We start from the raw sequence: 16,642 nt of genomic DNA, 5'->3' as shown, positions 1-16,642 counted from the left end.
TGGTAAGTATTTCGGTATGGTAAACTAATACTATGGAGCAAAAGGAGGTGGAAGCGTGTCTTTGCACGTGCTGAGCATCTCCTAGCTTATCATACACATTAACCCTTATCTAATCGCTGCTGGAAGATTCTAAGGAGCTTGCTCCTGGAGATTGTTGTTATGGTCTGATCCGCATGGCCCGGAAGGAGTGGGAGGAGCCGGTGTGACGTATTACCCTCGGCTTCCTCCCTTGTCTGTGGTGCTGCCTTCTGTGGATGGAGCAGTTATTGCAGCCTTCAGTAAGGTCCTGCTCCCCTTGTGGCTATGTATAGTATTTACAGCTTATATGTTTGGTCCTGCTTCCTAGGGTCTATGTTTGGTCAGGTTCTTAAAATAAGTAACAACATAATCGCGTTACAGTATAACATATAGCACATTGTTAACAGCATAATACTGGTAGCCTACTGACACAGTACATGGAGTAAGGGCACAATCACATAACACTTAACACAGTGCAAAACAAAGGTATGTTTCCGTGGCTTTCCGATACTCTTTGGAGAAGTTAAAGTAAAAAGAAAAAATCATCACACACCGATGAAGAAAAATCTAATGATTTACTCAGAATTTGGCAGATAAATAGGATTACATTGTTTCAGAATTTATAGGCCCTGTCGTATGTTTTTAATTATTTATTTAATGCATAGTTTCTCTATGATATGAAGGCCTCCCACAAGGCGGCTTGGGCGGGTTTTTTCCCCTTAAGATTTAATCTTCGCCATAAATCGTCACAAAAATATTAATTCAATACCTAATTCACCTAATTAACTTGTATAAGTGCTACGTGACGTAGGCCTATGTTGATTCAACTTGATTGATCAATCCACCTTCTCAAGTCTTTTCTCTACGGTGACACTAATACAAAGTAGGTCCTCCACTTGCAGCAGTACCCGCACCGGCAACGGAAGCCTGCCATGGATACACAGCAGGGCCCTGCGAAAAGTACACAGACTCAAAGCCGTCATGAAGGTAAGTCCCTGTTGGTTGTCTGTATTTTCCAGCCATGCATCTCCTTCAAGCTCATTCATTATTTCATGATCAATCATACATTGAGATAGTAGCAGTAGCATTAGCTACACTAGAGGTAATTGTTCTGCTGGCCTCTGTCTGCCCTATGTCCCCAGCCACTATCATATTTGGGGATTTTAGCAGCTGTCCCCTCGCTGCTGATTCCCTATCACTGCTGGACTGACATCCAACAACATGTACAGGGCCCAACACATGCCAAAGGGCACACCTTGGACCTGGTGTGCTGCGCTGAAACAACCCCCTCCCATCTCCATTGCAGGGCCCTGTTGTTGGGCTGTTTCTGATCACCATTCCGTCCTGTTTTCTGTCCCTGTGCCCTCCCAAAGCAGCCCTCAAAGCAGTCCATCACATACAGGAACAGGAAACGTGTGTGTACATCCATGCTGGCCAACACTCTAGCGATCAACCTCACCATCCAGCCCCAAAACCACACAGTCGACGGCCTGGTGGAGCATTACAACATCGCTCTCGCCCTCAGCCTGGGCTCCATTGCCCCATTAATCACAAGATCTGTCTTTTTTGCCCGCCCCACTCCCTGGTTTACCCCAGAGCTTCCGAGGTTGAAGTCCATTGGGTGCCGGCTCGAGAGGCTATACAAAAGACCTGGCCTCACTGTCCTTCGCAAAGCCTACAGAGACCACGTCAAGGATTACAAAGAGGCTCTCTCCTTGACAAAAACACTCTATTACTCCAAACACTCTAACACTACTCAAAAACATCCCAAACAATATTTCTCTACCATCACCCTCCTTCTCAACCTTCCTGATGCCCCACAACCCTCTGATGCTGCTGACCTCTGCTCCAGGTTCCTGGATTTCTTCAATTTGCTGATGGATGGAAACCCTCCATCAGCAGCTCCGGATGACCCTGCCCGCCGGCTACATAAAATCTGCAGGATACAAACCACCCATATGCCTGCCCTCCACAGTGCTGCTTCTCTACCTTTTCCCTGCTGGAGTCTTTGACCTCATGACCAAAGCCAGGACTACATCCAGCAGTCTGGACCTACTGCCAACGACCCTATTGAAGGCCTGTCTCCCCACCCTCTGCCCTGGGGTGTTAACCATCATCAACTAAGCTCTGGCGTTTTACCCTCGAACTTCATTACGCGACGGCCAGTACCTCTAGCGTCTCTCGCGTGGAACTACAGTTTTCCTAAGTTGGATTACAACAAGCGCTCCCTCAATCGATGCGTTCTTGTCGTACTTAGGTCGGACTTGGTCAACGGGAATATTTTAGGCCAGTTGAATCCCAAATCACATGTGAAAAAAAGAGGCTCAACTTATGCTGATGTTGAAATTAACTGCCCCCAGTAATCTTTCTTAAATGTGAAGTCATCATTTTATTTTCTTACGGTGTATTTTGTGTGTTTAATAATCAGCAATTAATTTATTAATTTATATTCAAATAATATTTTTCTGGAATTCGTATCCATTATTATCTATTGTATTTTATTTTCTTCTGCTTTACCGCGTCTCTCATGCGTCTTCACGTAGAGTCGGTAAACTTCGTCGGAGAGCCCTTCCAACCAATCAGAGGTGGGAATCCAAAAAAATTAAAGCAGACCGCACCCTGATAGGTCGTTTCTGCAGGATGCTGCTACGGATCAATAGTAATCAAGTGATGCACATGTGTAATTGTTGTTACCAGAGTAGAAGCTGTTGCATGGATGAGTTATTCTTTAAAACCTCTGACATCAACCGGCTGGTCCCCAGGGATACATATGCCTATACAAAGTTATCTTTCAAATGGAAAAAGTATGAACACATCCAGAGTGTAGTAGGCTACATACTAAAATGTCGACACAAAAGCCTTGAAAATGCGCTTTGAATAAATTCATCTAAATGATATGGATAATAATTGTACCGGTTATCTGACCTTTAGTCTGTTAAATGCATGGACATATTATAGAATATAGGTTAGGTTAAATGGCGTAGGAAGTAGTACCGAAGTGAGGAACGTCACATCTATGCGTCACGTAAGCTGCCTTGCACAGAACCGGGCGGAAGTACCTGTACATGGAGGCTATTGGTCGGTCAGTCACCAACGTCTGACAGACAACATTCACGAACAAATCAAGGGGAGAATCTGTTATGCCGCCTATTTATTTTGCACCGCCCAGTTCTTTGGTACCGCCAACCCCTAGGTCCACACGTTACAGTGTCGCAAGGACTGGGCTCACTGCTGTGTCAACAAAAACAGTCACGTGAATGAGACAGCGGAAATCAATTGTGGTGAGACTTCGCTGAGCGTTGCATCTATAGAAAACGTTGTTTACCATACTATCAAGTCTATGGAAATATTGTTAGGGTTACGTTAGGTATCTGTTAGTTTGAAACGTGACACTGAAAGGTAAGTAACCTAAACAACACCACGATTTAGTATTACCTATCGAATTGATCGGATATCAATTCATAATAACTTTTAACGTCAAACTCTAATCTTTCATAAATACGTCTGATTTTAGACCAGCCTTTATCTACACCTCAAATTTGTATATAGATTTGCATCCGAGTCTAAAAAGTTGGCGAATAGCCTATCCTTGTGTCGTCTATAACGCATAACATTGTATTTTGTTTTTCACTGCTTGTAACACTACAACGCTTGATGCATACTTCAAACGTTTGCAATCAAAAATAACACTGCCTGCACATAATAAAGAGGACAACAGGCTGCACTTCTACAAGTAGAACATATCCAGGGGAGGGGACTATATATTTTACTTGAAAGGCCAACAGTACTCAATATTGTTAAACTATGGTAAATACATTTAATGAAAAGAATGGCTGACGAGTAGGCCTATGTATTGCACACGAAATTGTAAACGCACATATTTGAATAGCTAAAACCGTTGGCTAAACCATGGAGCAATACTTAAAAAATATTACCGATTGGCTTAAATTAGTATTAGCCGGAATGCTAAAACACCTGTCCTGATAGTTACAATCAGGAAGTTTCGGCTGCTTATTTCCTTAAAGGATACATTTTCGACGTAACCAAAGTATTCAAGCATCCACAGATTGACTAGTGTAAACATCTTTATTTAGTGCCTTGGTTCAGGATATCGGTTTTGCAATGCCACTTTGAACCACATTCGGCACCTGCAAGGTGTTAATTTCTGACCCTGTGGACAAATTTGCATTGTCGATTATTCGCTATACCACCAACCTTTATTCGACCTTCAGAAAGGGGAATTTTGCACATCCCTGGAACTAGAAAACCCTGAACTTCAGTTTTCGAAGGCAATCCTGGCCCAGCTAGACGCGCTGCAGGAAAAGCCACACAACTATAAATTGCGTTGGAAACCAGGGTCCAAGGTTTGGGAAGCTTGCCATCAAGCTGCATTATTCAAGTTGCTGTATAACCAGCAACAACACATCTCATAAAGAAGGAAATTTGCTCATGTATGTTCCTGTAGCGGCAGCTACTGCCTCTAAATAGGAACACAGCTATACACAGAGTGTGAACTTATAAAACACAATGACTCCGGTAGCATTATCATGAATTACACGCAACACAAATTATTCAAAAGATAAAGCTAACATGTTTCATGTGTGAACTGACCTTTTAAGCCTCCAAATATATTTTCTTTACTGTTTCATTTGCTTAGACCTATACGATCAAAGCCTCATTTGGGTAATGATTTCAAGACACTAACCAAGCATCATGGACGAGGACTGGAAACCACTTGTAAGCTCAGATCAAAATTCTGAGAGCTCAGACCGGAGGGACTCCACCGACTTTTTGGACTGCAAAGCTAAAAGGCAGGTTTACATCATGCACCACTTAATATTCTTGTCATAATAAAGATGAGGTGGCAGTAGCAGAAAAAGATGATCTTGTAATCACGTTTTTCCGCTGTGCACTAATTCTTGTTACCTGATGCTGCTAAATGGGTTTGATTATTAAATAAGGGAAGCTCAGCAATACAGAAACAACAGAGCTATCCAAAGCCTGCTCAACATCGCTGATCCTCATAATGTCATCCTCATCCAGTGCTTCCACAAATGTCTTTTAAATAGATTGAGAGGAATGGGTTGCGTTAAAGGAGAAATGTGTAGAATTTAATGGCCACTGGCAGAAATTGAATATTCATAAGTATGGTTTTAAAAGTGTATAATATGTATCGCGCCACACAAGTTACATCACCATCTATAACCAGCATCTAGTATATATTTTAACAAAAAATGAATTGGAGAAATAATAATCTAAAAATGTATTCTTTCTTTCTCAAGACCTTTTCATGTTGAGCCCAAGAACATAGTAAAAGATGACCTACGGGAGCGGGTTTCATCTGAAGCCTCCATTCTGAACAGCAGACTGCACTACTACAGTCGATTGACAGGGTCGTCAGATAGACTACTGGTATTTAAATCTCCCAATCAAAAACCCTCCTTCCCTGCTTACTCATGCATTTTATATATTTTTTTTAAATGTCACTTTGTTTTGATGGGTATTTTTCCATTAAAACAACCTATATGTTACTATTTTTAGATGGTACGATGATATCAGTTAAGGTTATCTTGTGACTTTACCTGTCTTTAAAGATAAATAATCATTTGTTCATTGATCCTTCCCTTTGCTTCTGATTGAACATGTATTGGACACATCCGTACAGTATTTTGGTAATACATAGTTGTTTTTTTAAGGTTATAAAATAAGCTTGAACTTGAACATGAAAAGTATGGCTTCCTTGAAGTGAGCAGTTCTGTGTGGTAGCTCCATGCTCACAAAGGACTGTCTTCTTTATTTCCTTTTTCATTGATAAGTGATGTGAAATCTGATTTTAATCAAATTAAAATAAAACTGTACTTTTATGATCCTTCTATTAGAGCCCCCCTGACCATGTTATACCTCAACCGGAAGAGATTTACATTTACAGCCCTTTAGGGACCGCATTCAAAGTGAAAGGAGGGGAAGGCGCCTCTAAAAACCCAAGTATTGTCACAATGTAAGAAATCATGGAAAGGGAGACATTTAGACTCATTGACCTTATCGTTTAATTATTCATGGTGCTTGATTTTTTTTTCTTCAAAGATTTGCAATATGGAATACAATGATGGGCACGTCTATACTGAGTATACCTTGGGGTATAAAACAGGTAATTTCCAAACTGTACACATTACTACACTGTTGCTTACCTCTGTATGTTTTTTTGTTTATCCTGCAGAAAAAATATAAAAAATTAAAGAATTAAGTGTTTTTCAGGCTGGCTTCACTCTAGGAGTTCTTATTCTGAGCGCTATGGGGCTTCTGACCCTCTACTGCTGCTACAGAGTCCTGAAATCCCCCAAGTCAATACGTAAGTTGAGTTAGTTTGTGAAAGAGAGAGATACAGTATATCGTATAGATAAGATAGATTGTACAAAGCTAAACATTTTATATGGGACTTTAAGGGGAAGACGAAAACATGGGTTGAAATATGTTTAATTCCTACACGTATTCAATGATACTTAATGAATGCTGCATCAAATTTGAATTGTGTCCAAGGGATATACAGAAACCTAACTTGTCTTTCTATTTTTGTCGATTTTCCAAGCCTACATTGACACATCTGATTGGGAATTCCCCGACGTGTGCAGGTATTACTTTGGTAAATGTGGACAGCTGTCCAGCCTGGTTTTCTCACTGGTGTCACTGTTAGGGGCAATGGTGGTCTACTGGGTCCTTATGTCCAACTTCCTCTACAACACTGGCAAATTCATATACAGTAAGTTCATGCCATGGTGCATATTTGTAATGATGCCGTAAATAATGTGGGCTGCAACAAAGCTCTTGATATTTTTCTTTTTGTTGACGATTGACTTTCAGACTATGAGCATAACATATCTGATCCTGACTTCGGAAGCAATACCTCGGGTAAGAACGAAGTCATCTTTCATATACCATAGAAGTATAGGCTCAGAGCGTTCAACTTCCACTTCTAGGGTATCCAGTTTGAAACCCAAACATGTGTATGAGTAGGGCTTTTGCCACACATATATCCAAGAAGAGATCAAAATGCAACTCTGTAATCACAACACAATAATGGAACTACAGCTAAACAATTGTTGCATCATCCCGTTTCTGTAAACTATTTTTTTGTTATGGGACTGAGTAACCTTTCACTCAAAATAATATAACATTAAAAAAATAACATTGGCTTTACAATGCAATGAAATACACTGTGTTGAGCACAGCTTATGTAATAGACCTTTTGTGGCTGCTCGACAATCTTTTTTAGTTAATTGATATTTTACAGAAGTTAAGTATATCTACACTACAGTTTCAAACCTGTTGAGTGGTATATTTGTAAAAAAAAAAAGAGTGAGTCAAATCTTTGGGCAGCTGTTCGAACAATGCAGGAAAATAATTGTTTATGTTCTGCAGTCGTACTGTTAGTTTGAGCTTTTTCTGTCAATATGTGGTTGTTATATTTCAATACAAATTATACTAAAATTTATATAGATATATTATTTGTATTTATTATTATAATCATTATTATTTTATTTTTTCAATATTTCCCTTCAAAGGGAACATGAACTATAGAGGACCAAGTGTGCTACAGAAAGAATTTATCGATGATAAATCTGTCTCATAGCTCATGTGATTCTGTGCCCATTGTGATGTGACAGCTCAGAGGAGCCTGGGTGTGGTTTCTGAAGGGAGATACCTACCTAATTGCTGTCTTATATTGTTCTGGCTAACAGTAGGGGAATGTGTTAACCAGCTGCTGATTCCCAGAAACTGTTCCCAAGGTATTAAATAAGGCTCACACCCATCTGATGGGGCTCACCTTGCAAACGAGAAGACCCTACAGAGATTAGTGGCAAGAAGCTATTGGCCGGCTATCCAAAGGTCCGTCAGAGAATACGTCTGCTGGCAGTGTGAAGAGTGGTCCCGAGCGCCTAGCCTAGTGTTGTGCTAAAGCACATCGTTGTAAGAATACCAGCTCCTCTGGTTGACATCATGGAAACGATAACAAAAACGACGCAGCCCCAAACGGACAGATGGAATCCAACTCAAAAGAAAAATATCTCACATACTAATATGCAACTGTCCCAAATTTTTTGCTTTCATCAAGAAAACAATTTAATGATGAGACTTTATAGACGTTCCGGACCAAATGTTTGATCACTTATGGTATTGGTACTTGACATATTTTTTTGCTTTCATGCAGAGATATGATGGTTATTATTCCGTGATGTTCTTGACCATAGCTATTTATTTTTAATTTATCAAATAATTGAGATAGCTAATGTATTCAATTTGATGAGCTATTGAAAATAATTTTTTCACAAAGAATGTTTTAGTTTATTTATTTATTTGTTTCCCTTTATGTCAACAGTGATCTGTCCATACCAACTTCACAATAGCTCCATGGATATTAGCATCACTTCTAACAATACCTCAGATGCCCTTTTTCATTTTTGGTGGAGCAAGACCAACACAATACCCTTTTACCTCATCATCTTGTTGCTGCCTCTGCTGAACTTTCGCTCAGCCTCCTTCTTCGCAAGGTTCACATTTTTGGGTAAGTTTTTATAAACCACACCTTTTCCATTGCATTATGATAGGACTACTGACGGCACACAAAAAAGAATACCATCAGTACTGTAGTATATTTTTCTTGATTTGACAGATAAACTGATAAACATGTAAAAAGAAAGAAAGAAGAAAGAAAAATTGGTTAATGGATGTATTTTGTCTGATAAACATACTATTAGAAATGTTTTCTAAATCTCCAAAGATTTTAATTAAATCAATGAAAGTAACACAATTTTGATTGAGCCAACTGATGAAAGCTCTTGCATTTGCAGTACATTGAATTTTAAGAACTGGATGTCTGTGGCAACTTTTCCATCATGCATTCAAATCTTCAAGCGGCATAGTTAGTGCTCTCCCACTGTCTTGTTAGCCTGGTCCTACCAGACCATCGTACTTCATTTCATTTGTACAGAAGGTCTGGAACTGCTCAATTGACAAACGTTCACTCACTTGGAGGCGGGTGTCTGTAGAAGTTTTAAAATGATTGGATCTGCCCAGTGCCACTCTGGATCTGCCATAACCAATCGCATAGCGTTTGTTTGTGACTTATGTCATGCGACGGGACCGGCTCCTTCACCACTAACGGAGCCAGCTGGAAAATCAAACTTTTCCCGAACCCGGTGGGGAGAAGCGCCACAACATCATTGCCACAAACAAAACTCTGCAAAGCTTGTTCTTGCTCAGGCTTTAACTGATCGATTTTCGGCAGCGATCCCATAACAGACCGAATAGCTTCTCTCGTATCCTTCTCCATTGTCTTCCTCTGACTACAACTGAATCTGGCGCGCGACCTCACTCCCTCTGTTCTCTGATTGGACCGCCAGAAATCTGGTTTACATGGAACGCATTTACATTAAGCAGACCCAGACCTAGTACTGAAGTGAAATGAAAATTGAGCGGAAGTAGGTAGGTGGGCGGTGCAAGGCTACTGTCTTGTGCGTGTGGCGTTCAGTTTTTTTTGACCCATAGGTGCCGCCAAAGACAATGTTACGAGATCATTGAGAAAACAAATGTAATGTTCCATATAGATTTGATTTGCATTTCAAAGTAGAAAAAGCCTTAAGGATGTGATGTAACAAATCTAACATTTTGCTTGATATACAATGTATTTTAAAAATGAAATGCAAATCTGAACCATAATGCAATATCTAATTTGTTTAGGTACTATATCAGTAATGTACCTGATCTTTCTGGTCACGCTTAAGGCCATTCAGCTGGGCTTCCACTTGGAATTCCACTGGTTTCACTCAAATGACTTCTTTGTTGCAGGTACAGTTGTGTTTTTTGAAATTATTGCTTTGTGATGTAGCTAAAACGGAAAAATTGGACCAACATAAAATGCCCCACGTTTGGTTTCTGTTATTAAGTGATGACCACCACATTTAGATGGATACGCTGAGAAATGTGAACATTTACGTTTTACTATCTTACCCAGATTCAGATGAGTTGTTTTATTCCAAATTTCTCAAGTCAAACTCCAATTTACATATATCTTGGCGTATCCCTTTAAATGCAGTGGCATACATTTTCTACTTTTTTTTTAATTTTTCTTAAATACATTGTTTAATGCATTTGATTACATCATTTTATATATAACGTTAATAGTATCAATTTTAAATTTCCAAGAGTTCAGGACGCTGTTCCCTCAGCTGACCGGTGTTCTTACGTTGGCCTTTTTCATCCACAATTGTATCATTACCCTGATGAAGAACAATAGACATCAAGAAAACAATGTGAGTTATTTTCTTTATACAGGGCTCTCTCTGTATTCCTTGTTGAAATTTGAAAAATATGAACTGTAGATTCGGTTAAATTAAATATGAAAAAAAAAAACATTTAAAGGTAATTAAACTGTACTTTTTATTGTGCTTGCAGATCCGGGATCTGTCTGTGGCCTATCTCTTAGTTGGACTGACCTATCTTTATGTGGGAGTGTTGATCTTTGCATCTTTTCCCTCACCTCCGTTCTCCAAAGACTGCATTGAACCAGTAAGAATTCTACTCTTCCCTTTCATTTTTTCTTCCTCCACTTGCGTAGTAGCACCTGCACCGAACTCCCTAAGGCCTCTTCATTAAAGATATAATAAACATGCATCTAACAATTTAACAGCTGTGGAAAATAATTTGCCATTATTATTTTTTATTCAATAGTCGAGTGTTAAGTGTGATAATTCACTTGACCCAAACCAAAGTGAGGCGTCTCAAGGGCCACGCCACAGCCCTGTAGGGCGACATACCGTCACCTTCCTGTCAGCTCGAACCGTCATGCCACTCTGACCTCTCATTATAAAAGGCATGTTTGCCCTCACAACTGTGGGCGAAATGTTTTCTGTACATTTTAATTATATATTATCATCATTGTCAGTAAGTTACGTTTTTATTGACCTTTCCTTAACGTATCGTCGTGGGATGTGTAATAAATAACCTATTTATTTTTCTGTTTTTTTACTCTTTGTAGAACTTCCTGGACAACTTCCCTAGCAGTGACGTCTTGGTGTTTATTGCTCGAGCATTCTTGTTATTCCAGATGACCTCAGTTTATCCATTGCTCGGCTATCTAGCCCGGGTCCAGATAATGGGATATCTATTTAACAACTCCTACCCCAGGTAACTGCATGACCAAAGTTAGTTTTTGATTTATATTAAATTAGACAAAATTCAACTCTTTAAAATCACAGCATGGACTTTGATCTGGGCTGTTTTATTTTTTTTTATTGTGATTGTCTCCTCAGTTTCTTCCACGTCATCACGTTGAATATCTTCATTGTTGCTGCGGGTGTCCTCATGGCCAAGTTTTATCCTGACATTGGATCCATCATAAGGTTGCTTTTCTATTTCTCTTTGTTCACTGACATTATGCAGTTTGCATTACGTAGTAACAGACCCTTTCCACCGAGTTTTTAATCGAGGAAACCAAACAGGTGTTGCTCATAACACTAATTATGGGTTTGCTACTTTTATTTACCAGGCAAAGGATGTAGACTTTATAAGTGAAGATGGCACACCATGACCATGGCCCTTTTCACAGATCAGGGTTACATTTACCAGTATGTGTTTCAAAGCACCAGCAGTGGTCAATGACCAGGGATTATCATCACCAGTTATAAGTATATTACCTGTGCCCTGATACATAAGAGTAGCAGACCCATGATTAGTGTCATGAGCAACAAGATGTTCTTTCTACAATGACACTTCTGTGAAAATGGTCAATCGGCTGCCTCTGATTTTTTTTTTTTTTCTGTTTCCACATGCAGGTACTCTGGAGCAACATGTGGCCTGGCCTTGGTCTTTGTCTTGCCTGCTTTAGTGCACATGATATCGCTCAAGAGGCAAGGGGAGCTTAAATGGCCCTCAGCCATTTTTCATAGCCTTCTGATCCTGCTTGGTATAGCCAACCTACTGGGTCAATTCTTCATGTAGACACTGACTGATTGGATATTTTCATAAATGGTTTTCAAAATTCTAAAACATGATGAGAACATCCCATTGAATCTATGACGTTGGTGAAAAGATCCTTAGAAGACTGTATTTTTTTTATCCATTGCTGCCTTGTGCTTTTACTTCGATTATTTTTTTCATGTCAATGGTATTAATTTCTTCTTTCAATAAATGGTGCGATAACCTATAATTAATTGAAAAATGTGGACATTTGCAGAATTATATATTTTAACATTGCATTAATCTCGGTCAAATAGGCATAATTTCCTATTGAAATTTGGTATGGGATCTCATTTTAATGTTAAGTCCGTGCTGAAACTGAATTCAGTTGTTTAGGGTGTACTCTGTATGAAAATATTTAACTGTATATAAGGGTGCTATTGATCACATTTTGCTTGTACAGCTGTCTTCAATTGTATTAAAGAGTCGTTATATGTGAGGTAATTAATTCCTCAATGATAGAAATTATTCAAAACACTATTTTACTCATTTAAGTTTACACTCCAAGATGTATCTCCCCTCTTGAATGTATAAAGGGAATAAATGGAAACTGTTTGCAATAACAAGACTACCAAAGAGAAACATTTTTTCCCCAATAGAGAAATACAAAGATGGTGGTACATGTCAACATTCAATAAGAGCTAAGCACAAGTTCGTTTTTGAAGACAGAGGAATTTTGCAGATAATATTAAGCTATTCTATAGATCATATGAAGCTAGAAGAGCTAGGAAGCTCATGCTAGTATACACAATTGCAAATTCCTGTTCCAAAGCAGTGCCAGTGCCAGGGGGGGGGGGGGGATATATAACGAGAATAGGTCGTTATGATTGCATAAAACGGAAAAAACAGGGTAGAAGCGATACCCTTTTGTATTAATGTAAACTTTAACAACTGTATAACACATTGCAAACATACAAAACTAATTAAATCCACCAATACAAAATTGCATTTCACCAGCCAATATTAAGGCCGAAACAGAGCAACTGAAGTTATGTTAAAATTAGGCCATTGCTTTTCAATATAGTGATCAAGGTTGTTATTTTCAAGGTTTGTCTCTTTAAATACCTAGAAACTAGATTGCATTTACGATCTCTAAGGACAAAAGTTTCTTGTAATGGTTATTATTAAAACTCAAGACAGAGATTTCAATATGAGAGCAAGATATTTACAGATGCAAACATTCCAAATTGTGCCTGCAGCAATCATTATTAAACAGGGACGTTAGCTGCTGCAACTTCTTTATTAGGCCTATTTACTCTGATCTCAATCATAAAATTGAAAGGTAGATTGGTTGGATTCAACAATAACCACTATGCTGTTACTTTGGCTTAACTACGTTTCATTTAAAGATACAACAACAACAAACAACAACAAAAGAAGGGAGGCAGGGGAAAAGTAAAGAGGTGAACTCATTCATCATTGTATTCATCCATGGGCACGTTGCTTCTCAACTTCCAGCCACTAGATGTCAGTAAGACTGCAGCCTGCACTCTTGTCTTTTGAAAAGTGCATGTTTCCATTTTGCCTGTAAGCACCTTCCATGGTGAGCACCACCGCATGTAGGCATGCGCGCGCGCGCACACACACACACACACACACACACACACACACACACACACACACACACACACACACACACACACACACACACACACACACACACACACACACACACACACACACACACACACACACTTCTGCAGGTTTTCGTAGGAGTCTGTAAGCGTATTTGTTTATGAGCCACTGCCCATCAATGTTATATTTATCTATTGAATAAAAAAATGGGTGAATCAGGCATTCTTTATATTGTATTTCATTTTTTATATACAATCATATTGCTGTCTTGTTTAAAATGACGAGGATGACGTGTTGCTGACGAGAAATTCCTGCGCCGGATGTAGTGCATGGAAGGCTAATGCTGATGTGTTACTAGAATTTACAACAGATACAAACTTTTTTGAATTCTAAATGAAACGATAAAAAAGGTTGACCCGATATAGGTCGATGTTAAAAAGTACTTACTGCGCTGTCTTGAAGCAAGCGACAGCACTCTGGCGTAGACCAAATGGCAGTAAGTAAACTCAACATTGACTAGTCACCACTTTATGTGAATAATAGCCCCGATTTTTGGCTTATAATTTTACATTGATAGTGCCCATAATGCATGTGTGCGATTGACTGGTGATTTAAATGTTGCTGAAAAATGTGTTATCTCATTGAGAAACTCTTACTGTTCAACTAGCTGTTGATCCCGATCCATAATATTTATTTTAACGTATTTTTTTAGTTATTATTAAATAACCCTCTTCCAGAAGAAACGTCATTTGTCTGGAAGGAATCGTGAGGGAATGTCTTCACGTAAAGATTGTTTGGATGCTTTGTTGTTCTTGTACCTTTTTGTAGATTGGATTTACATTGAAATTGCCCGAGTTAAAACCTGTATTCTGCAAAAACGTGTGTTCTTCCAAAAACAATCGAGTGCATCGAGTCTCGAATTTGACTCCTATCTGCTAGATACGGTATAGCTGCTGAAGCTACAGCACAGCTGATTTGGAGAGGATAAAATCAATTGGTTCTGCATAGACTCAAGATTGGATTAGTTGTACCTTTTATCAGTCATCAATATTTAATAACGCTTTTTATTCTTCAGCCCAAAGGTAAAGTTGGCACGAAAGGCAAAAAGCAGATCTATGAGGAGAACGAGTCGACTCTCAAGTTTTATACAAGAGTCATTCTCGGAGCAAATGTAAGCATCTCAAATGTATTACATAATGTAGTTTGTCAGTGATTGTCTTTATGATTTATGTGTTATGTCATAAACTTAATCTGATACCAAAAAATCTTAAAATACACTGCTGTTTATTCTCTCTCACACTCGCTCTCTCTTTCAGGCAATTTATGCTGCTATAAACATTGTGGTGTTCTACAGCTCATCCACGTTTTGGACATGGGTGAGTGCAACCCTCAAGTTAATGTTATGCCTTCCCTCTAGTGTCAATGTATTTTAATTACGTTTTTTTTCTTTGCATTTTACAAAACTAACTATACGTTCTTCCAAATACATCGGGCGCTCGTTCCCTCTAGCTGCTGCTGGCGTTTGCGCTGGCCGTGTATATCGGGAGCTACCGATCCATGTCGGCCATGGCCAAGCCAGTATTTGGGGAGGATGGAAGTCTGTTGGACGGAGGAATAGATTTAAATATGGAACAGGGCATGGCTGAGTGAGTGCTCCCTGACACACTTTCACAGATGTTTGAGTGACATGTGGTCGTGAGGAGATAGATGTTAGGACCTCTGCTCAACAAGTTTCCTTTCAGTTCACTCGTTTTGTCATTTGTTACTTAGTTACTTGTTTTGTTTCAGGCACTTGAAGGATGTCGTTCTCCTCACGGCAATTGTACAAGTTCTTAGCACCATCTCGTCCTACTTCTGGTATCTCTGGCTGCTGGTAAGGTCATTTTACAGGCTAGGATTCCTTTGAAGCAGATTTTCAAACAACTTGAAACATTCAATATATATATATGTGTATATTTGTGTGTGAAAATGTTTGTTTGTGTGTGTGTATATGTGTTTGTCTGACGGTTGGTTTGTTGCAGGCACCAGCCCGGGCGCTACACCTACTGTGGGTTAACATCCTGGGTCCCTGGTTCTCGACCGACGCTCCCTCAGCCCCAGAGGAAGTCAATGAGAAGAAGCAGAGACGGCAGGAGCGCAGGCAGATGAAAAGATTCTGACCCCAACTCCCTCCTTTTAGAGCAGACTGAGCAGTATTTGGCTGTTTTTATATATACTGAATCTAATGTACAGACAGCAAGGAACCCATAAGTTATTCAGGTGGACATTTTGATATGTAATTTAAAAGAAAAAAACAACAGTACAAATTAAATGATATAATGTAACTATTGTATTAAAATGAAATCTCTATTTCTGCTTTCTCCTTGAATCAGTCATTGTTTTTCTTGGTCAAATGTACAATCTAAAATCGGCTTCATTTGGTAAATGTTTTTGTGCACTGCATACATACCTCTAAATAGCACAGAGTCTTGACAGGCACTCCACTGCTCTTGATATGTATCTGAACACCGCTGAATCATTTCAGCATTTGCATCCTTTTGTCATCACTTTTAAATACGGACAGCAACTTTTGTGAACTCCTGCGAAGATGAGTTAGTGTACAGAAATAGTTTTTATGTTGCTTCCATTTTGTCATGAGTATTTTTTTCTTTTAATACAATATCAAATAATGAATTGCCAATTCTCGTGTTTTTCGTTCAAGGCTTGTCTTTCATAGCGCCTTCAGTCATTCTTTCAGACTTCTGGCTAATGACCTGTATTATTTGATGTTCATATTCCATATTTCTTTCTTTTTTTTTACTACTGTTTTTAAACTCCTTAGTAATGTTAAATTCCCCTTAAGAGATAATCTTTGGGAATGGCGTGTATGCAACGCTTACTGTAAGGTCTGTACTTTTGTTTTATTCCAATCAAATTATTTCCTCTCACTTCATTTGACTTTTCCTGAATGGTTTTCCCCTATTCCTTTACCTTTTCATTCTTTGCCTTGGGGATGGGTATTCTTGTATGAAAAACAATAAATTAACTACACCTTAAA

General features: G+C 39.0%; 2 protein-coding genes across 3 annotated transcripts; both read left to right on the top strand.

The window, feature by feature from the left end:
• The first annotated feature begins 3,079 nt into the window (after window positions 1-3,079).
• On the top strand, window positions 3,080-12,598 carry slc38a9 (solute carrier family 38 member 9). Of its 2 annotated transcripts, none has more exons than XM_030376996.1 (15): window positions 3,080-3,299; window positions 4,676-4,829; window positions 5,301-5,430; window positions 5,898-6,016; window positions 6,103-6,166; window positions 6,274-6,367; window positions 6,605-6,775; window positions 6,877-6,924; window positions 8,393-8,578; window positions 9,754-9,861; window positions 10,219-10,325; window positions 10,468-10,581; window positions 11,051-11,199; window positions 11,325-11,414; window positions 11,847-12,598. In XM_030376996.1, the coding sequence occupies exons 2-15, from the start codon at window positions 4,732-4,734 to the stop codon at window positions 12,010-12,012; spliced, it is 1,644 nt and encodes a 547-aa protein (XP_030232856.1). In that variant the 5' UTR covers window positions 3,080-3,299; window positions 4,676-4,731; the 3' UTR covers window positions 12,013-12,598. The 2 variants fall into 2 exon arrangements, with proteins under 2 accessions (XP_030232856.1, XP_030232855.1); XM_030376995.1 differs by having other exon boundaries at window positions 3,080-3,417.
• A 1,296-nt stretch (window positions 12,599-13,894) lies between these two features.
• tmem208 (transmembrane protein 208) lies at window positions 13,895-16,642 on the top strand. The gene is made up of 6 exons (XM_030376997.1): window positions 13,895-14,101; window positions 14,681-14,776; window positions 14,922-14,981; window positions 15,115-15,251; window positions 15,394-15,478; window positions 15,627-16,642. The coding sequence occupies exons 1-6, from the start codon at window positions 14,096-14,098 to the stop codon at window positions 15,762-15,764; spliced, it is 522 nt and encodes a 173-aa protein (XP_030232857.1). The 5' UTR covers window positions 13,895-14,095; the 3' UTR covers window positions 15,765-16,642.

The sequence above is a fragment of the Gadus morhua genome, chromosome 14 (genome assembly GCF_902167405.1).
Source record: "Gadus morhua chromosome 14, gadMor3.0, whole genome shotgun sequence".
Classification (NCBI taxonomy): domain Eukaryota; kingdom Metazoa; phylum Chordata; class Actinopteri; order Gadiformes; family Gadidae; genus Gadus; species Gadus morhua.
This window is presented reverse-complemented; position numbering and strand designations above follow the sequence as displayed.